Source organism: Neolamprologus multifasciatus, chromosome 14, assembly GCF_963576455.1.
Source record: "Neolamprologus multifasciatus chromosome 14, fNeoMul1.2, whole genome shotgun sequence".
NCBI classification, from domain to species: domain Eukaryota; kingdom Metazoa; phylum Chordata; class Actinopteri; order Cichliformes; family Cichlidae; genus Neolamprologus; species Neolamprologus multifasciatus.
In genome coordinates this window covers 12,987,481-13,010,919 of record NC_140452.1, presented here as the reverse complement: position 1 = coordinate 13,010,919, position 23,439 = coordinate 12,987,481, and the positions used below count along the sequence as shown (strand labels likewise).

General features: G+C 41.0%; 1 protein-coding gene across 1 annotated transcript in view; it reads left to right on the top strand.

Annotated features, from left to right (window-relative positions):
- The window catches only part of LOC146503678 (cell adhesion molecule 2-like), a 166,001-nt gene that overhangs the window by 105,645 nt on the left and 36,917 nt on the right, over nucleotides 1-23,439 (top strand). The window contains exon 3 of the mRNA XM_085184324.1: nucleotides 12,049-12,075. Within this exon, the coding sequence (XP_085040450.1) occupies nucleotides 12,049-12,075 (27 nt within the window). The remainder of the gene's footprint in view (nucleotides 1-12,048; nucleotides 12,076-23,439) is intronic.

The window sequence follows — 23,439 nt, the reverse complement described above, 5'->3', positions numbered from 1 at the left end:
ACTTTGGGGCAAAAGCCTGCTCTGCTGTGCTTGTTCTCCATAAGTTTGCGTTTTGCTTGCACCCAAATTAATCGAAAAAAATATAAACATATCAAAACATCAAAACAAATTTTGCATGCAAGCACCACATTTTGAGTGCTGATTGTAGTAACATGTGCTGTCAAATAACCAGAGCCAGTGAACCATCTTATTACAGTATTTTCTACACTCAAAAAAAATAATTCATTGGATGAACATAATTTTATCTTGCCACTTATATTCCATCTAAACAAATCATGTTATATTAATCCATCTTGGTTGTGTTGTGTCAACACGATATATGTGTGTAGGTTTAACATAATATTAACATTAACATTCAATTAATTTGACTTTTGTTCAATCAACATGTTTGTACCACATTAGTCTAATTAAATTTATTTAAATTCATCTTAGATTGTTTAAACACTTTGGCACATCAAAAGTCAGACAGAAATGTAACTTATGTCTGTAGTACATGTTGTATTCATATTACATAATGTTCAACAAAAAAATTCAACGGATTTACAGCAACTTCCAATCCACCCATCTTCTTATCTTTATCTGGGCTGCGGAAGTGATAGGGTAACAGGGGCAGGATACACACTGGACAGGGCGCTAGTCTATCATACAGAGACAAACAAACATTTGCACTTCAACACATTTGGGTAATTTAGAATAACCAGTTACCCTTATAAGTGCATGACTTTTAATTGTGGAGGAAACCAGAGTACGCAGAGAGAACCAACTGCAAACTTCGCCACATTGTGGATTTGAACCCAGGATCTTCTTGCTCTGAGGCAACAGCACAAACTACCATGGCATTAATCTGTCAATACAAACTTAACAAAAGTAGGAAAGCTATGCTTGATGATGCTTTATGTTGTTGTCCTTGACAAGTTAAACCATAAGAAATAGTAACAGCATACACGTGGTGTGGTTGTCTGCCTCTTGTAACCCCAGTGATTTTCCTGTGGTTTGACATCTAATGTGGTCTTGTGAATTTAGTGAGTTGACTCAAACAAATGAAATTGGGTGGTTGTTACATGCACAAGATCCAGACTTGTTCAGCAATTCAGCAACTTAATTTGTTCTTGTTGAGATGACATCATACAATCTAGTACGAGTGGTTAGTTGCCTGGATCCAGCCACCCAATTTCATTTTTTTGAGTGTAAAGAGGATGTTTGATTTTTATGTTTTTTAATTGGATGGAAGGGGTTTACTTCATACATGTTTGTATAAGCAGTTTGATTAACCTTATCTTTGTGACTGGTGTTCTCTTCAAGTATGTTTATTATATTGTTCTATTAACCTTTATTGGTTGAAATCCCTTTTATAGTTCTAACTCTTTCTTACATCTCTAACTATTACACACATCATCTTTTCACCCATTTAGAAAATGTAACAGGCCAAAATAAACTTATAAACTACTACTGGATTTTGGTGTAGTGTATTTTTTTACTGATGCCCCTATTACTGTGTAACAGGATTGTATGTTGCATTTACTTTTACAATAACAGTGTGACATGGAAAGATGACTGGGTCTTATTCATCATACAGTGGCTACACCTTGACACAGCTGTGTTAAATCAGGTTTTTGCAATTACTCTGGCTAGCCTTCCCCTGCTTGTGTTCCTCTAACTGGAGGGACACTTGCAGGCTTTTGTTACATGAAGTGCTCCAATTGAAACACAGTAGAGACAAGATGAGAAAATTGAAGAAGGAATTGGTTTGGGGTGTCATCAGGTACAATATGTGAGTCTGTAATGCTACCTTTCACAGTGTTCTACCAGTGTGCTTAAATTGTGGTGTTTTTATTGGACCAGCAGTAGAGATGTATGGGGCCGTGTGCTCCCAGGAGAAAGAAAAGTAAGCTTGTTTCTCTGAGTGGAAGTGCTGTTATTAATAGAGGAGTAAAGCAGGAGGCTCTATTATTAGTATAATTTATTGGTTATTATCAATACATAGAGCAGAAGACACTGATCATTGAGTACAGCTCAACCCTGGTGATAAACACAAAGTATTCACTGCTAAGAGGATTTTGCAATTACACTTAACTACCTGCACAATGTCATTTTCAATAGGCTGATTGCTGGGGTCACCAATCTTTGCTATTATAAGAGCCATTTTTAAACTTTTCTAAACCCTTCAAAATCATTGTGGAGCTGTAAAAACTGTTTGTTTAAACTTGGCATAATGAATGTAAAACAGCTTAGGTATAATTGTGCCTGTCAATATTACTAAAAGGTAAAATTAAAATGTTTTACCACATGTGGCTAGATAAGTTATCATTATTTATTTTTTGATTATAATAATACCTTGTTTTTGTTGAATTTATGGAATCACAGACTATAACTACAATAACTAATTATTATTTACTTGTTAAATTTATTGTAATGCAATAAAAATATCTATCACCATGTTTAGGCCTACTTTGATATATGGTTAACTACAAAGCTGTCATGTTTAGGCTGTGTGCAGGTATGGAGGACCCAAAGTTCAGACTCAACTGAGGTGGGAGTAAAAATCAAAAAACAGAACACAGAACACTAACAAAGAAACCAAAAGAACAGATCAATAAAGGCAAAATCAAAGTACAATAATAATGAAAACTCAAAACTCTGAGTCAACGACCCAGGTCTCCTAACACAAAGTTGTGCAGCCATGCATAGCTGTAGCTGTGAGTCCTACTTGTTTTTGTGCAAATTAATCAAATTAAAAGGATCCTGTTTTGATAATACATTTCATAAAAGGCAGCCCAATAGTTTTGAAAAAACAACGGTAAGTATAATATAGTTGTTTTTAATTGTATTGTAAGTCCAGCAAAAGATCAAGCATACTAGTAAATTGTACAATTGGCAGTGAGCGCAAACACATTTGTCTCTGCACTGTTTCCTGCTCTAGCTTCCTCCTTGACTTTTTGTTTTATTTAAATTTAGAATTCAGAGTAGGGGGGCTGTGGACTAGCCATTTATGTGTATTTACCCAGGCTAACCAATGCAACTGAGGTTAAGGATAATTTTCATATTTATCTAGCTTTTTGTTAAAGCCATAAGGAGATGCTGGTAAGAGAGCCACATGTGGTCGGGGAATCATAGGATTCTTGCACTAGTGCAATCAAACTGTTGCATAAGTGTTACAGATTGTACAGAATGTTTGTTCTGTTGTAGTTTGCCACACTTTGTGCAGGTCTTTTGTAATTAGCTCAAAGGTAAACAGTAATCTTTTAATCTAGAGGCTCCTTCTATAAAATGTTGCTATGGTGCTATAGTGATTTTTACAAATACACTTCAGCCCTAAAATTTTCTGAGCATTACATTGCAGTTACATTACATTATGAGGTGTTACATAGTGCAAAGTACATAACTCAGTGTGAGGTCCAGTTGCATCCATAGTGCAGGTAAATAGTCCAGTGAATTCCCAGAAAGCTAGCGCGCGACATGTGTGCTCCTGCATGCTCCTGCATGCTCCTGCATGCTTTACCCAGGCAATTCCCTCCATTTCTCAAGTTAAGCACATGCTTGATGTGAAAGATCTCCTGTTGGGTGCTAAATTTAAGAAAGGCTATCTATGGACAAATGTCATGTTTATGTTTATCGAAGCTGATCAGTAACATTTAAATGAGAACATTCTCCATATTTCTTCAAATATGTTTCTGGCACTTTTTTAAAAAACAGTTGTTGGTAGACTTGGATGTAGGGACATTATGGGAAAAATGTCACGGTCCTGGGTCGGTGACCCAGTGTTTTCAGTTTCTTGTGTCTCTGAGTTTTTGTATTATGCTCTTAGTTCTTTGTTGCCCCAGTTTATTCTACAGGGTGGGCCATTTATATGGATACACCGTAATAACATGGGAATGGTTGGTGATATTAAAGTCCTGTTTGTGGCACATTAGTATATGTGAGGGGGCAAACTCCTCCAGATGGGCGGTGACCATGGTGGCCATTTAGAAGTCGGCCATCTTGGATACAACTTTTGTTTTTTCAGTAGGAAGAGGGCCATGTGACACATCAAACTTATTGGTAATGTCACAAGAAAAACAATGGTGTGCTTGGTTTCAACGTAACTTTATTCTTTCATGAGTTATTTACAAGTTTCTCTTTGTTCACAACCATTGACATGTCGATGGCTGTGGGTCCATTCTTCATCAATGGAAACCTCAAGGCCACTGGATATTTGAAATTGCTACATGATGATGTGTTTCCCTCTTTATGCACTGAAGCTGGCACGTTCCCTGAGTTTTTCCAGCAAGATGGTGCACCACCACATTATGGGTGCCAGGTCTGAGCATTCCTAGATGAACAGTTTCCTGGAAAGTGGATTGGTCATTGTGGGCCAGTTGAATGGCCCCCAAGGTCTCCCGATCTGACCCCTTTAGACTTTTATCTTTGGGGTTATCTGAAGGCAATTGTCTATGGTGTGAAGATGCGAGATGTGCAGCACCTGCAACTACGGATACTGGATGCCTGTGCTGGCATTTCTCCTGCGGTGTTGCTATCAGTGTGTGAAGAGTGGGACAAGAGGGTTGCATTGACAATCCAACACAATGGGCAGCACATTGAACACATTTTATAAGTGGTCAGAAACTTGTAAATAACTCATGAAAGAATAAAGTTACGTTGAAACCAAGCACACCATTGTTTTTCTTGTGACATTACCAATAAGTTTGATGTGTCACATGGCCCTCTTCCTATTGAAAAAACAAAAGTTGTATCCAAGATGGCCGACTTCTAAATGGTCCATGGTCATCTTGAGGAGTTTGCCCCCTCACATATACTAATGTGCCACAAACAGGACTTTAATATCACCAACCATTCCCATGTTATTACGGTGTATCCATATAAATGGCCCACCCTGTATAGTCTAGTGTCTTAGTTTGGCCTTCTTGTATTCTGTTTAGTTCTCTGAGTATTTAGTAACTGCCCTCTGTGTCTCTTTGTTGTTGTTCTCTGTGTTTCTTAGTTGCTCTGTCTCCCCTAGTCTAGTTTGCATCTGTGCTACTTCCTGTTTTACTTTGAAGGTCTGTGTCTCATGTGAGTGTATCCTACTTTGCTTCCTTGTCTCGTCAGTTCTGATTTCTCCCAGCTGTCCCCTCCTTCTGTGTCTCATTCCCCTCTTACTTCCCAGTGTATTTAAACCCTGTGTTTCTCTGAGTCACTGTTGCGTCGTCCCTCATGCTGTGTGTTTCTCCCTGTGGCTCCCTGTGTGTGTTTTATTAGATTCTTCTCAGTTTAGGTTTTGTAGACGTTCTTTATTCAGCAACAAAAGCTGCCATTTTGAGTTCAATCCCGTTTCTAGTGAGTTTGCGTTTGGGTCCAATTCCTGCCTGCACACAGCCGAAACGTGACAAAAAAAGTGAAGCATCAAATTAATAGAAATTTAATGAGTAATGATTTTGATCATCTTCTGACTGTCCTCTGCTCAAAATGTTCCAGCTCTTTCTCAGTTTAATGCCATTCCAAATTGGATGTTGCTGGTCTGTGAAATGTTGGCTGAACAAAAACAAGCATTTTGAAGACCAAAAATTTCAGTTACCTGCCACTGATGTTTGAGGGCCGCCCACATGCACAGCTCCCCAGAACAGCTATTAAAACTGCCCTGTGATTCCACTTGTGGCTGTGTGGATGTGAGCTGAAAATGATGAAGTACTTCCCTGTCAGAGGGTTACTTACAGCCACGCTGTCCCAGGAGAGTTTGCTGTGTGACACTGGCAGAAGGAGAGCAGTGACCCCAGTGATGGCCAGCTGAGGGACAAAGTCCAGAGCTGACTGTTAGAAGGCAAACCTCTCAGTGGTTGCTTAAGCTAATCACCACAGGGATCAACAGCCATCGCTTTGTTAAAGCTTATATTCCCACGTTAGGAAATGAGTTTTAAAGATAAGTGAACAGACTATTTCCTGACACACTGTAAAAGTCACAGAATGCCTCTGGTGGGTGAACTGGCCAAAGTCCCATTGTTCTGCTTTGTTATATCTCTCCTTTTCTTATTGCTTTCCTATGTCATTGTCATTGACATGCTATTATCAGTTTTATTGTTCAGTTCTGGCAAATCATTCAGCTGGTGTGGGATCCCTACTCATCTTGAACATGGTTTCATCAGTTCCTGCTGTTTTTGGCTTGTCTTATTATGTAAAGCTACTTTAGATAAGCTGTTGTTCCTTTATTTTTGTTTTTGTTTTTTTTAACATTTTGCAGTCTTAATTTGTTCATCATTAAGTAAGATTATTTTAGGCATGGTGATAAATGAGTGTAAGTATAAACTATGCCTAAATAAGCAACAGTTGTGTATATTTGCTCGAGTCTTATTAGTACTCTTTTATCTTGAAAGCGACATCTTATGTTATTTTAAGGGTTATTTTCTAAACCACTGTTAATTTGGCATTTTGCTATTTGGGACAAAAGGAAAATGCATTTTTAAATCCCACTCAGGAGGCAGTGAAAATGAACTGTACGAAAGAAAACAAGTTAATTATATTATGTGGTTTATTTAACTAATTGCAACAAGTACTTAATAATAATCCACAAGGATAATTGTAAAATACTCTAAAACTGCATAAGAAAACATGTCCATATTTGGATACAGTTAAAAACACGGATGGCTATTGTTGTTATGAAAAACAACAACCATAGGCCAGCTTAATACCTTGACTTTAATGTTATTACATTTATAGACACACTGTTTTCATCTTTCATTTTTAATTTTCATTTAAGCCATCCAGAATTCATCAGTGACATGTCACTTAGCAACCTAAACCTGGAGGTTTTAAGGGATGCATAGACTAAAACAGTGTTTAGTAGCAACTTCTCTTACATGTTCAACTTGAACTAATAGCATTTCATCCATTTAGCTTCTTAATTTCTCAAGAGTCCACTAAAACGCAGTGTTTTTCCATAATAAATTAATAATAGGATTACTTGCAAATGAAACACAAGGAGCCAGAAACCAAAACAGCAAACACAGGAGCCCAGAAAACAACTCAAAACAACCAAACAAACAAGGTCCACAAAAGGTGCAGGAGGCCATGAAAACAGTTCCGAAAAAAAGTTCAGGGGGCCGGCCTGGAGGTAGACAGCACAAGGTCCAAACCCGGGCAGTTCAGGAGGCCGACCGTGTGAAAAGCAACGGCGGCGAGGCAGGCGAAGGAGGTCCGGAGGCCGGCCACGCAGAGGACAGCGGCAGCGAGGCAGGCGAAGGAGGTCCGGAGGCCGGCTGCGCGGAAGGCAGCTGCGGCGACGCAGTTCAGGCCATCCGTGATGGCAGTGAAGTCCAGTCAGCAGCCTGGAAGGTGACTGGCGATGTTCAGGTGCTGGATGTGGACTGGACGGCGGCTTGGCAGCGGCAGGACCAAGCAAGGCAGGACCAGGTGAGGCAGGACAGGCAACGACGGCGTGGGAGCCGCCGATGGTGGCGCTGCAGGCGACGAAGACTGGACGGGCCCCTTTGGCCCTCCAGCGGAGACAGAAAGCTGAACGGGCCCCTCGGACCCTCCAGCGGAGACAGAAGGCTGGACGGGCCCCTAGCCCCCCCTCACCCGAGGAACTGATATGGGTGCAGGAGATGGCTGGACTGCAGCTGCCCTGGGCAGAGGAGCACAGGACGGCAGAGGAGCACGCTCAGCAAAAAATGACTCAGCTAAAATAGGTTTTAACCCCTTTTCACCATGATTAACAGTTTTCAAAATCCTAGGTTTAACAGTCTTAGAGTGAGCTGACTTGGGGATGACTGAACCAGACTTGACAAAACCTGAACTGACAGAACCTGAACTGAATGCCTTAGTACTAGTAACATTGCTCAGTTTTAACAGGGTTCATAGTCTTAACCTGGGGATTATTGTCCTTGATTCCTCCCTGCCCAGAGGGAGCAAAATGAAAAAAACCTTTCCCAGTCTACGTCATCATCGAAAAGGGAAGTTCCCCACGGATTAAAGGTGAGTCTATTAATCTTAACGTCAGATTGGATGTGAGAATAGGAGGGAAACACAGCTGGGGCAAATCAGGCCTAACGAAACAGGGGAAGCAAAACCAGACACATTAACATAAGACATGCACCTCCAAAGTAATACAGGAAACATAACACAGACTGGACTACAGACTCTGACTGGACACAGGGAGACAGCAACTATGGAACAGAACAGAAACCAGAAGACAACTCTGACAAAGAAACCAAAAAACTAGAAATGATAAATAATATAATAAACTCAAAACTCTGGGTCAACGACACAGGCATCCTAACAATTACCTTATTGTGTCTGTGTATAACCTCTTTTCAAGTTTTGTGAATATTATACACGGATATGCTGAGGATTGTCGGCCAGTTTCCGCTGGAAATGCCTTTTGGTTAAACTGTCAGCAAGGAATTTGCATTTGCACTGTTAAATTTTTATATAACTTTCATGCACATTAAAAACAGCTGCTTGTTACGGAAGAGGATTAGGGCCACTGGGGGAAAAAAAGTGGGCACGTCTTTTGAGAAAAAAGTCAGAATTCTGAGATTAAAGTCAGAATTCTGAAAAAAAAAGTCTGAATTCTGAGAAAAAAAGTCAGAATTCTGAGATTAAAGTCCGAATTCTAACTTTTTTCTCAGAATTCTGACTTTTTTTTCCCAGTGGCCCTAATCCTCTTCCGTAGCATTGATGTTTTTGTTTTTTTTTGCACTAATAAAGTTGTGGAGTTGTAAAGTATTTTGTCTAGTGTCAATTATATCGTCAGTTATATCATAATCGCAAATTTTCAAATGTATATCGTGATAAATATTTTTGGTCATATCGCCCTGCTCTACTTGCAATAATTAATCGAATTGATCTAATGATTATATAGACACATATATAGGTGCAACATTTTACTTCATCACGCTGAATGATTTTCAAACCTGCTCACGATTATTCCTGCTTTTGAGAGAGTTGACTCTCCTCATTATGCTATAATAAAGTGTGATTATTAATATAATTACTCAGTTCATTTAGTTATATGAACAGTAGCAGGTGGGCGTTTGCAGTATTTCCACATGCTGTAGCGTTGACCTTGTGCAGTTAACCATGAGACAAGTGTATTAAATATACTGACATTCTTACAGAAGTGTGTTGTTATGCGCTCTCCTATCGATTTTCAGTGAAAGTCCTCTTAGGAATGTCAAAGTGTTATACTTGTCAGAGAGAATATATTGATATGCTTGCCATGTGCTTGCAAACATTTCCAGTTCACAGCAAGGAGAATCTTATCATGGTGTCTGACTTTGTCAACACTATTAAATTTAGAGAGAGTCCGTGATTAATAACTTCCACATAAGGAGAAAATAGGAAGAGGCGCAGGCTTGAAGGCTTACAGAAAGATTAATGAGTGTCAAAAACAATGAATTTTCCATTAGATAGTAGATTGTCATACATTATTTGTGTGATCTTCCAGGTTTCCTCATCAGATAACAGTTTGTTCAAGGATCATCAAAAAATTATCCATTTTTATAGATAAAAATGTTGTCCTTTGTGCACATGTCAAATTACCACGGACCTATTTTTAAGTCAGAAATATTACTTTTTCCAAAATACCACAACGAGCAATCTAATCATAGTTTTTATTGAACATTTGACCTGACTATTAAGAGAGAACAAATACGAATGTGCAGAACTGGCCTTGTGAAGGCTGGTTGCAAAGGGAAAAAAAGGACTGATTACAGGACACCCTTTTAATTTCAGCAGCATTATTTAAAACACACATGCACATGCAAGAACACGGTTAGTGTCATGCCTCTCTAAGACCTTTCTCTGCAACTGTGTTATTATTGTTACCAGCGATGGCCAGCTGATATCAAATATCAGCAATGGGAAAAACAAACATGCAGCATTCATGAGCATGTTGAATACTAATGCAACTTTGAGTAGCAGAAAAAATGATAAGAAGTGAAAAATTATCCTTCACAACAAGAGAATCAAATGAGGCATGCATAGCGTGAACAATGCCACTGGCACCAGCAGCTGGAAAGGAATAGTGGTCTGTTGGATATTTCCCATAACAGACCAGATGTGTCAGCATACAGTACATTTGTGGACCAGAGAAGAGTGGTAAATTGTATAAGTGAGGCTTTCTTGACAATTTCAGAAGTGCTTTTGTGAGTTATTTTCTCTGTCCACAAGTAGCAGCGCATTGTATGACCTTTAGTCTGTGAAAATCTGGGAGAAATTTGTAAGTAAAACATTAATTTTCAAATGAAAATAAATCACTAATGCCAAAATAAAAAAAAATAAGAAAAAAAATAATTTACAAATGCTTGAACATATCTTACTACTTGTATTTGTTTATCCTTCTTTCTAATGCAGACTTTGGACTGTGTAAACTGCACCTTAACATCAGGTTCCACAGATTATTCAGGTTCTAGTTACATTCCCTGAGAAATCAGACTTCAGCTTATAATAGCGTAATAGTTTCAGTTGTTGCCAGGATATCCAGTTCAAAACCGATTTTTGGTGAGGTGGACTCTAAGGAAGGAAAAAAAGGAATTTTATCAGTTGGTTACGTAGAGAGATTGAGCTGGAAAGAATCTGCTGTTGGTTAGGGTGGTTAAGAATAGAGATAGAGATGTGCTAACATGCAAAGAGCATACTGGGCACGCTGAAGCAGTATTTTGAGAATAATGAATGTAGAAAATGGGAGAGCGAGGAGGACAGAATCCAGAGAATTAGTAAGGAGGAAGTAAGAGCAGCTGTGAAGAGGATGAAGAGTGAAAGGCAGTTGGTCCAGATGACATACTTGTGGGAGGTACAGTATGGATATGTCTAGGGGAGATGTTTGACATAGTTTGCGATGATTAAAGCTGGGTGACAGAGCATTATCTTGCTGGCAGCAGTAATCAAAGGAAAGATATGGTCGCCAACAATACTCAGGTAGCCTATTTAACCATTGTTCAGTTGGTACTAAAGGCCCCAAAATGTCCCAAGAAAATATCCATGACACCAACCACCACCAACCTATACTGTTGACGATTTCATGTTTTCATATACTTTTGGCCAAATTCTGACCCTACCATCTGACTCTCGCAGCCGAAATTAAGACTCATTAAACCCAGCAACATTTTTCCAATCTACTATTGTCTGGTTTTGTGAGCCCGTGTGAATTGTAGCCTCAGCTTCCTGTCCTTAGGAAGCTAAGCTTGGGAGTGGTCTTCTGCTGTAGCCCATCTGCTTCAAGGTTCAACTTGTTTCCATTCAGTGAAGCTTTTCTTGCATACCTTAGTTGTAATGAATTGTCATTTGAATTATTGTTACCTCATCATCTCGTCATCTCAAAGCATTCTAGCAACCCTCCTCTGACTTCCATCATCAACAAGGCATTTACCCCCAGAAAATTGCCACTTAATGGATATTTCCACTTTATTGGACAATTCTCTGTAAACCATAGTGATATTTGTGTGGAAAAATCCCAGAAGATCATCACTTTCTGAAATACTCAGACAGGCGCTTTTGGGGATTACATACTCACCTCTTGTACTCATGTGATGACATCAAATAACTGCTTTGCATAACATGATTACATTAGTTGGCTTTAACTTGATCCAAAGACCCTTGGTGTTTTACTGTCCTAACAGATGCTGCTGTAAAGCTGTATTTAGTATTTAATCATGTCATATGCAACACTATTGCCAGAAAAAATAGGCAGTTACTTACCATAACTATATTGGAGTGTTCTGACTTTCGTTTGACTTTAATTCTAAGTAACTACATTACTTGGGACAGGAGCTACAGATGCACGTTTTAATGAAGGATTAATGGTACAAATAAGGTTGTAATAGAGTTAAAACTGATAAAGATGTAATAGTCAAGTCTTTTCTGTCTCTTGGTAATGTATTGGTGATAACACTTGACACATCATCAAGTTATGTTATAAATGAGTACTGAGTATCCTACTCCCATTTCCATATTAACAACATTTAATCTTATACTTCCTGTCACCATGGAGCAAATAATCATTATGCTATCAATTGTATTCCTTCACACTACCTATCTAACTTCCTGTCTCCTTCCTTTACCCCCTCATGCTATCAGTGGCTGGGACAAAAAGCAAAGCTAGAGGTGAGTTATTGCCTCCATTTTCTTGCTACATGATTTATGTTGCACGCAGTTCCCAATAAACAATGTTTGGATCACCCTTTTATCTCCACCAAAAGCCTAGCAAGTATTAACATACGCTGCTCCTCCTGAACCATTCTGGGCATTTTTTTGTTGTCGTTGTTAACCTTTCTTTCTCCAGGAAAGGTTTGTTGAACATCCTTGCTGTTTTCAGATACAACCTTCTTCACGTATGTATAGATTTCACACTGAAGTGCTGCCTGCCTCACGAGCCATGCTTTCCTGCATTTGGCCTCTGTGCAGCTCATCTGGAGCAGCTGGGGGTTGTTTCCAGTTCAAGGACACCTCATATTTAGGGGAGATCATTTCTTATTTACTCATCCTCGAGCTATATTGCACATTCAAACAGGAGATGTTCTGGTAACCAACTTTATTTTTTTTTTCACCTCTGACCATCAGTATTTTACACTTTTTCAGATAGATATGTTCACTTCAATGAGTCTGATCTATTGCCTATTAAAATCTGCTTTCAAATGCATTATTAATTTAGATATTTGGTCATTTTAACAATGGTTCTTTAAGTTCAACATACATTTTGTGTTATTGGTCTTTTTTGTTTGTTAGTTTGCTAGCATTTTTTCATTATCTAGGTGTTACATAGATATTATCTGCTTTATGTCTACCTTACCATTTTTTATTTGAATCCCTCACTACAATCATACACTCATACATTAATTAGTTTTCAGTCTATTTGTTTTGCTGTTTGTGGATGTTTTGTTTTTTTTTGTTTTTTTACATATCCTCAACCAAACTAAATGATTAATGTTTTATTTTTGGTTTTTGGTTCAAATGAATGTTAAGCCCCACACTCCCTCCTGGAAAATACTGTCTTTTCTAATTACCAAGGAGGTTTTTTTTATAATTAACAGAAGATACACATTTAGCCTTTGTACCCGTAGAATGGGACAGGCTTTTTCAGCAGCACCTTTGTAGATGATTAGTTGTTATAATGATTATATATTATATATATGTAAATGTGTATATATATATATCTATATATATATATATATATAGATATATGTGTGTGTGTGTGTGTGTGTGTGTATGAACCCATGCATCAGTTTTGAATATTTATTAATGGATTTAGTAATGTCTTGCATGCTGATGATTGCTGTGTAATTCATGGAATAACTGTAAGATGCCAGTATAAAAGATCCTCCTAGCAGGCATCATTATAATGGAAAACATGCCTCTTGGCTTATTTACCGAGACCTTATGAATAGATTTATTTGCTCTGCGAGGATTCACCTGAGCGTATGAAGCAGTGGTTTGGCCAGTGCAAGCAGAGGGAAAAAGAGGATCATTTATTAAAGTGAAAACATTGTATAAAGAGAGAAAACTGAGGATAAACTTTTTTATGGGAAAACTTTTTATGGTCACCTCAAACTTAGTAAAGAAACTTGTATTGGCCATTATTTTTGGTCAAACAATGAGACTAATGGGACAAAAGTGCTCCAACTCTGCTCCGACAAACACATATGGCAGCAGTAAAACATGAAGTCGAAATAGCAGAGGTTGTTTTCACAGTTGTGTTATGTAACCTTTATGAAGGGCACATTCAGGCAGGTGGAATGTGAATTTAAAAGCCTTTCAAATACAGTTAATCTAGGAGAGGTTATGTTACATTAAAGAGAAAAGGGCGAGGATAGGGTTTACTGAACATCTAAAAGAGGAAATGTACGTTTCTCAAAGAGCAATCTCAAATGGACTCTAGGAACTAGTCTTACTTTTTCCTGTCATGTGCCTTTTCGACATTTTAGAGGAAATCCATAGTTGGGCTTACTGAGAAAATATTATGGTCAAGCTTGTGCTTAACCGAATTAACATTGATTAAAACATTTGTCTATCATTTGGCAGCCCTCAAGAGTTGGGTTGATTACCATTTGACGCTTTTCTTGTTGTCTTCTTTGTTGTCTTAGTGGTGCTAGTTGTTATCACTTTGTAGCCTGAATATCCTTAATATACTGTCACTTTGGCAGTTTTATTTTTCTATGTAGTGTAATACTTACACGGACCGTGATTTTACTTAATTTGAGGCACGTTAAGTGTACATATTTAAAGTAACTACTTAAATATGAAATCTCCTGTTTCACGTGGAGACAGTACAGTATTTCTGACCCACTTTCTGAAACTGATGTATTACCACTTTCTTCTTTCCTTTTTTTTTTCGTGCACAGCAGAAAAAAAAACATGGCTAAGAGTTTCCCCCAGCAGGGATATTTATTGCCAGTTCTGTGGATTGTCCACCCCCTACTTTTTCCCCCACCTTCCCCACTGCGGTAAATTATAGGGGAGGACGACGCTCAGTACCACCTCTGTGTCGAGGAAGGTTCACTTTTGCTCAGGTGTTAGTCTGTAACAGGCACAAAATGTTCTTTTTGATGAAGGGTAAAGCTAGCAGACAGCTCACTCTGTCTTGGTTATTTCCTTTCTGAAAGACTTCATCAGCTCAATCAAATGACTGCATCATTTAGGATCACATTATCAGTGCAGACTATGAATACAATACAGCGCTGATAGTCATTTTTTGTGTGCCGGTGGGTTATCTCATCACATGCATTGTGTGTCTGAGTTCTTGTTTACAGATGATGGAGCCACTGTAAAAAATCACTAGGGATGCAACGATACCAATTTTTTCAAACCGATACGATACCGATACTTGGATCTGAGTACTTGCCGATACCGAGTACAAAAACCGATACTTCTACCACACACACACACACACACAAATGCAATGAATTGGAAGACAGGTTTTATTTTATTCTCTGCCGATAATAAATAATATCTTAATAAAAATGACCACAAAAAAATTTCAAGTGAAAAATAAGCACTTCTCTTAAATTGTTGCAGAGTCTCCACATTGTAATTTAACAAAATATCACTGAACTATTGGCACTGTCTCGAGCTTTCAGAATAATAAATAAACACTTCTGTTTGGAATAAAATAAATACAAATTAGGTTTGAGAATAAAATAAACTTTTAAATTATTGCAGAGTGTCCATATTGTAAACAAACAAACAAAATAACGAAAGTATTTGGCATTGACGAACGAACTCCCCATCTGCCCGTGGATCATCAGTCCACTGTGCCGTTAAACCAAGGACTGACATCACACACGCTGCTTGTCTTTACCTCTTTAGAAAGTTTTGGCACCATTATCTCCCTGATGTGTGGGCGGCTGGGAATTTCATATCGCAGCTCGAGTATGCTGAGAAGACGGTGCAATCCTATGTTTTCCACGACCGGCATTGGCTGGTCATCCAGAGCAATAAAATGAGTCAGAGCCTCTGTTATTTTAACTGCCCATGGATTTTCTCTTGACATTTTTCATCGCTTTTCCAAAACTCGAGTTAAAGTTGGCTGTTCCGGTCCACACTGCTGACATTTTGTTTAGCCTAGCTACAGCAGCCTCCAGTTTCTCTTTTTTTATCTGGAGCCGCCAGTCTCACTCGTCTAACCCTGTGCCTGTTTAGCGTGGGATGTCCCCCTAGTGGCCAATCTAAAAAACTACAACAAAAATGACAATCCACCCTCTGATTAATGAAATAAGTTAGTATCGGTTCGTGGTATCGGTTAACTTTTACGAGTTAACCGATACCACATTTTACAGTATCGGTCCCGATACCCGATACCAGTATCGGTATTGGTGCATCCCTAAAAATCACTGTAATCCTAGTGCAGATAGAGGGTGCATAATGTATCTTTGTACAATCTACATAAACAAATTTAATGCAAAGATGACAACTAACTGATTTTACAAAAAGGAAGGGGAAAAAAATAAGAGCAATAAGTATGAGGCCAGTTGCACGTGAACGTAGACACCAGATTATTTCATGGAATATACTATACTGTGTATAAAAAAATGATACAAAATAATACATAAAGACTCTAATATTCATTTTGGTTAAATGAATATTAGATGAATGGTTTGGTTAAATGTCCTTTAGCATTTTGCACTAGTTACTATCAAAAAGCATCTGACATAATTCTGGCTGAATATTTGACCAATCCTCTTGGATTAGGTAGAGTTCCTTTCAGTTGGTTGGTTTACTGCCATGGAACCAGCTTTTTTTCAGTGTCCACAAATTTTAAATAGGAATAAGGTTGTGGCTTTGAGAAGGCTGTTCCAGAAGCCTGCGTTTTGGTTTTGCGTGTGTGATTTGAGATAAAGTTGAACAATTTGGAGGTAGTCCTCATTCTTCATTATTCCATTCACATTTTGCAATGTACCAGTACCACTGGAAGCAAAATATCCCCAGCGCATGATGCTGCCACCACCGTGCTTGACAGTTGACACAGTGTTCTTATTTCTGAAAGCCTCCAAACATTCCTCTTTTGGCCAAAGCTCAAAGCTCAATCTTTGTATTGTCTCACCATAAAACGTTTCTCCAGAAAGCACTTGGTCAGGTCAGAAAGTCAGTTAAGGTTGAAGGTGTCAGTTTTGGAGTAGGGGTTTCTACGTCTTCTTTGTTGGCACCCTCCAAGCCCATGGTGATGTAAACCTCGCTTTGCAGCGATGCTGATGTTCCAGGAGTTTTCAGTTCATGGCACACTTGTGCCTTAGTGGTTCCTGCAGTAAACAACCTAACTAATTTCCTCCATTTGAGGATGACTGACTTTGGCAAAGAGGTAACAAATCTAAATGACTTGCGTTTACACACAGTTGTTTGAACTGTGTGTAAGTCTAATAATAATGGATTGCAATTATATAGCGCTTTTCGGGACCCCTCAAAGCGCTTTACAATTCCACTATTCATTCATTCTCACATTCATACACTGGTGAAGGCAAGCTACAGTTGTAGCCACAGCTGCCCTGGGGCAGACTGACTGTCTAAGTTAAAAGTTGTGTATATGCAAGTGGAACTGATGATCTTGAAATCTGCAATTGTTTGAAAATGGCTCCAAGAAACCTTCCTACCTTGTATAAATTTCCCTTCTTAGGTCTTCACTGACTTCCCTGGAGTTTCCCAGTTCTGAGCATTGGTCTATCTAATGAGTGCTGCCAAATAAATCCTTTATGCTGGAAAGGAGAAATTACCAGGAATCATGATCGCTAATGAGAGGTTAATCATCATTAGAAATCATTAAAAGCTATCCCAAAAGGTTGATTCTGTTCATCTGGACGTAGCGTTTTCAGTGGGAGAAATGAACAGAATCAACCTTTTGGGATTTACTTACCTGGATGATTGAGCATGCATCAAGTACAGACATAAAAGCTATCTATCTGTTACCTACATACCTCACAGACATTAAATACATGACCAGTTTGGCTACAAGTAGTAAAAATATTTGTTTTTACTATAATTATGTATAGATTTCAGTGTCTAAATGCATTTTATGGTGAAAGGCCTGTATAGTATAATTTCAAATATTTGTTGCAGTTTCTTTTTTGTGACATTATCTGCAACTAAGTCTATGGTGTATATTTACAGATTAGCTTCAGTTCATTGATCAGATCTAGATTTAGCGCTAATTAGCTGCTGTCCTTAAATAGTTGCTTAAATCTTTAGCTACCGACTGTAGGCAGGTAGCTGTTAAAATAGCACACAATAGCATTTCTTCAATTCAATTCCTCAGATCAGTACGTTTATAATAAGCATGGTATGCATTTATGTGGTTGTCATATCGACTTAAATTACACTGTCAGTGTAAGTGATTCTTTTGTGTGAACGATGTGACCTTTTAGTCAGATTTAAATCATATCAAACATGTTTTTGCCCGTGTTCGGGAAAGGTCACTCGGCAAAAAATCAGATCTCATGGGCTTACTTTAGCAGTAAACTACAGCTTGTCTTATCTTTTCTCATTATCATGTTATTCCATAGCGTTTGTTTTAGGAAAAACAGTTAAAGGTAGGTAATGAGTGTGTCTGCAAAGATACTGATATTAAAACATAGATGTGATGAGCATGGTGTTTACATTACTTCTATGTTTGCACATTGCATTCATTTAAGTAATCCACACACTACTGTGTTGTGAGGGTGTCTTCTTCAAGCTCGGGTCCTTTGTTAAATGCCTATGTGCAGTATCTTGGCTTTTTGTAGAACTACACTTCCTCACACCTCAAATGTTATACTGGAAACTGACTAAAGAGAGGGGGAACAAGCCCATAATGGTCTGTGTGAATTTAGCACAAATCAGGCTGAAAATCTTCTTGACATGTTTCACATAGCTGAGAAGGGTTATGATGCATAATTAACTAATACACTATCAGCTTTCTAAGCAATCTAAGCAGTTCTATCATTCAGTTTCCCACAATTGAGCTTGAAGTTACCTCAGTGTGCTTGTGCAAGTATAGAAGCAAACAGTAACAAATATGGAACGGACCATGGTGGATATTGTGTGGACAAAATCTCTTTAGACCAGAATAATTGAGCTCTGACAACAACACACTTGCCTGTAAAGCCTCTTTTTTTTCTCCCTTTCAAAGATGTGTCATCTTGTTTAAATGGAATTTCCTTGGAATTGTCAATAGAAACCATCCGAGGGACAACCCTGATCTGTTATGTATCTTGTGAAAACCCACACAAAGAGGAGGAAGAACTCATCTGGGGTTTTCTTGTGTACAATCAGTGTTAGCATTATGCCTCCAGGACTTGTGCTGGGCTGTGCAAGCTCATTCTTATTCCCAGACTGACATATACTACAGTTTTGTCAAAACTGCTGGCATTACAGAGAGTGTCTTTTGGGGTTGGTGCTTTAATGCACTGGTTGTGCCATAGTGAGACCAGTGTCAGTCATCTTTCCATGTCTAGGGTTATTGTTGTGAACTGTTGTATTTTAACCCAGCCCACACTCTTTTCCAATGTAGCTTTGCTGCCAAACTAAACAGCAAATTAAAGAAACAAATTTTTGTTTGAAAACCAAATCAGGTCGTGTTAGAGTGAGAGATAGAAACGTATGCTTGTTTAACAACACATCCATCAACAATCCATTAAAATGTTCACATGGACAGATGAAGATGGAAATGCTGTGAGTGCTCAAGAAGAAAACTGACCTGCTGCAGGTTAAAATATACTTTATAATTATCATAATAATCCTTTAAAAGTGTGTGTTAATGCACTCAAATAACAAAAAAAAAAAGAAAAGAAAACAGAATATGGAATATTGATGTGCAGCAAATGTACAGTTATGTAATCTATTTCTAACCAGTAGATTAGCTGCAGGCAGAGCTGCCATTTATAACAGAAGCTGCTCTTGTTTTAAAAATTTTGTCAGATCTCCTCATTATACCGTCATTATTATCATGGTTACATTATTATACTAATTTACACATTGAAATTTAATGAGATGCTTTTCATTTTGCACTACAGACTCTAAATTGACATATTTTAGCGGATTAGTACAGTAGAGATTGCATTCTTTAATAGATTTCAAACTAACTAGTTTCAGTGCTGCAGAAATAAGGCCTGTTTGTCTTCAGTTTCAATAGCCTTTTACCATATAGTTAGCTTTAATAAAATCCACTTCCTTCAGCTTGAGGGAGGGCTGTTTTTCGTTTTAGAAGGGAGACTACATAAATGCTGTACTAAACAATAATATCAATACCATGCTGGAGAATAATGTGACAGGCAACCATTATCTGGACAGCTTGAGACAGATATCCTCGGGCATGATTATATCTTTTTGAGCTGAGACCATCACTCTTGAATCTAGTCTGGCTCTTTAGTACTACATATGTCTGACAGTGTCCTGTTAATGATGCTGAGTGAAAGTGTAGGGTTCAACAATCTGTTCATTTTTGTGTCATGTCATTTAGTAATTATAAAGTTCAAAAGACAAGAGTGAGGAAGATCAAATAAAGTACACCTGTGCCAGGCCTAGTAGGTCTGTCAAGTCTTTTACAATACTGTGCAAACCTTTAGGCCATGGCGGTTGACCATCCACCATGTGACGTGGCATAATTGTGTCTTTCAAGCAACTTGAAGAACAAGGTTTACTGTTGCAGATGGCCTCCACATCTCATTAAGTCCATCTACTTAAAAGAGTAGATCAGAGTAACCTACATGCCTTGTTCCTTAAAAAACTACTGAGGATGATTGGTACTGGTTCTCTGCACTTTATATGGAGTCAGTTGACAAACAAAAACTAATCTTTTAAAATTATTATTTTTTACTCCTGGGTCCAGATTCATCATTTGTTTGAACCAGTGCAAAACCTTCTTCTGGGGGCTCAAGAAGAGGGTTTACTCAAGAGGCACAGTGACCAGTTTGCAACTGAAAGGCATGCAATTTCATTTTTAGTGTTTGTCCTTATTGCAAATGTATTTGTAATGTAATGTAATTGTAATTGTAATGTATTTGAGTTCAATATTTCAGACAGAATAAAATTACCCACAAAACTTTACACTCTGATCTTTGCTTTCCTGCGATCTTATCCTTACTCACATTTGCCCAGCTTAGTGCCGTTGTTCAACAGAGATCAGGCACAGCATAGTTTAAACTACATATTAACAAGAAAATCATTGACCAAGCATCCAGTGACGGTCAGAGTTAAAACTCCCTTTTAGCAGGAAGAACCCGGAAGTAGAACCAGCCTCAGGTTGAATTGACCAGTTGGGTTTGGAAGAAAGCAGAGAGAGAAAAGATGAGTACCCTAGGATAAGATTCTCTCTGGAGTTTTTGTTAGGATGCCTGGGTCGTTGACCCAGGGGTTTTGAGTTTATTATATTATTTATAATTTCTAGTCTTTGGGTTTTCGTTAGTCATGTCTTATGGTTTGTCTCTGTGTAATCCTTAGTTGCTGTCTCCCCTGTCTGCTATATCCCCGTGTCCAGTCAGTGTCTGTGTCTGCCCTGGTCCCACATCTCTGTTCCCTCTGTTGTAGTGCCTGCATGTGAGTCTGTGTCTTTTGTTCAGTCTGTGTTATGTGTTTCCTGTTTTACTTTGAAGGTCTCTGTCTTATCTCAGTGTGTTCAGTTTACGCTTCCTTGTCTCGTCAGTTCTGATTTGCCCCAGCTGTGTTTCCCTCCTGTTGTCCATTCCCTGATTGCTCCCTCTATGTATTTAAGCCCTGTGTTTCAGTTTGTCATTGTCGCGATCTACCGTTTATTTAGCTGTGTGTTTTTTCGGTCCTTCGGTGTAAGTTTATTTTGATATTTCCAGTTATGTTATATTTGAGTTTTACATTAAAGCGGTTTTGAGTTTACGTTTTGTCTCCGGAGTCTGCACTTTGGGTCCTTCTTCTGCCTGCACACAGCCATCACATAACAGAAGATCGCGACCAGAACATGGACCCCGCAGACTCTTTTTCCTCGGAGTTAAACGGCGAGATGATGCGGATGGTGAGTCTGCTCGACCGCATTGCCCAGTCACAGGATTTACGGACTATGGCAGTCGGGCTAAGTGCAGTAGATGCCATCATTCATCATAACCCTCAGCTCTCTCAGTTTGCTAAGGACACTAAGTTGGATGGCACCATTACTGCCTGGAGAGAGCAAGTCAAGGCTGGTGAGCTTGCTCTCTCACTCACTACATCTTCCCAACCGCTGCCCCAGGACAACACACACTCTCCACCTGTCTCAACACTGCCACGGACTTCCTCTCCCTCCCCACACCAGCCGGGTCCCCGTTCGCCTGCCTTTTTCCTGGCGGCTATGTGGTCAGAGGATGAGGAGGAGGTTTCCTTTTCTCCACCGGTTCCTGTTTCCTCATCCCGAAGGAAACGGCGTTCAGGCCGCCGCCACTCCAGGACGGTTGAGCAAACTCCTCTCGGGGGAGACGGTGACTGTTTATTGTATGCTCCATTTGAGCATTCTGACTCTGGACATTCTGGCATCACACCCACTTCATCTGTTGGTCCCGCTGGGGGTTCTGGAGAACCACTCCAGCCGTCTTCAGTCTCCACTGGAGGGGCCGAGTGGCCCGTCCAGCCTCCTGCCTCCGCTGGAGGGTCCGAGGGACCGCTTCAGCTGCCTGTTTCGGCTGGAGGGTCCGAGGGACCGCTTCAGCCGCCTGTTTTCGCTGGAGGGTCCGAGGGGCCCGTCCAGCCTCCTGCCTCCGCTGGAGGGTCCGAGGGACCGCTTCAGCCGCCTGTTCCCGCTGGAGGGTCCGAGGGCCCCGTCCAGCCGCCTGTTCCCGCTGGAGGGTCCGAGGGCCCCGTCCAGCCGCCTGTTCCCGCTGGAGGGTCCGAGGGGCCCGTCCAGTCTCCTGCCTCCGCTGGAGGGTCCGAGGGACCGCTTCAGCCGCCTGTTCCCGCTGGAGGGTCCGAGGGGCCCGTCCAGCCTCCTGCTCCCGCTGGAGGGTCCGAGGGGCCCGTCCAGCCGCCTGTTTCCGCTGGAGGGTCCGAGGGGCCCGTCCGGCGGCTGGACGGGCCCGCCGCCTGTTTCCGCTGGAGGGGCCCGAGGGGCCCGTCCAGCCTCCTGCCTCCGCTGGAGGGTCCGAGGGGCCCATCCAGCCTCCTGTTCCCGCTGGAGGGTCCGAGGGGCCCGTCCAGCCGACTGTTCCCGCTGGAGGGTCCGAGGGGCCCGTCCCGCCGCCTGTTCCCGCTGGAGGGTCCGAGGGGCCCGTCCCGCCGCCTGTTCCCGCTGGAGGGTCCGAGGGGCCCGTCCAGCGACCTGCGTCGCCTGCAGCGCCGCCCTCGCCTGGTCCGGCCTCCGAGTCTTCGCCCTCGCCTGGTCCGGCCTCCGAGTCTTCGCCCTCGTCTTCGCCCTCGCCTGGTCCGGCCTCCGAGTCTTCGCCCTCGTCTGGTCCAGGTTCAGCTTCAGCCTCTGCGTCGCCTGGTCCGGCCTCCGTGTCTTCGCCCTCGTCTGGTCCAGGTTCAGCTTCAGCCTCTGCGTCGCCTGGTCCGGCCTCCGTGTCTTCGCCTTCGGCGTCGCCTGGTCCTGCCTCACTCAGTCTATCTTCGTCTGCGCCTGAGGTCCCCATGCCGTCTGGTCCTGTCCGGCCTGCTCGTCCTGCACGTCCTGTCCGGCCTGCACGTCCTGTCCGGCCTGCTCGTCCTGCACGTCCTGTCCGGCCTGCACGTCCTGTCCGGCCTGCACGTCCTGTCCGGCCTGCTCGTCCTGTCCGGCCTGTCCGGCCTGCACGTTCTGTCTGGCCTGCTTGTCCTGTCCAGCCTGTTCGGCCACTTTCCGGGCCGATGACTGGACATCATTGCCATCACGGACGGCCCCCTGACCTGCGTTGCCGCCGGTGCCTCCCGCCCGGCCGGCCTCCTGACCTGCTCGGTCGCCGCCGGTGCCTCCCGCCTGCCCGGCCCCCTGAACTGTCCTCTTGGCTCTTGGGCCGCCTGCCTCCGGGCCGCCCCCCTGAACTGCCCGGGTTTGGACTGTTGTGCCGTCTGCCTCCGGGCCGGCCTCCTGAACCT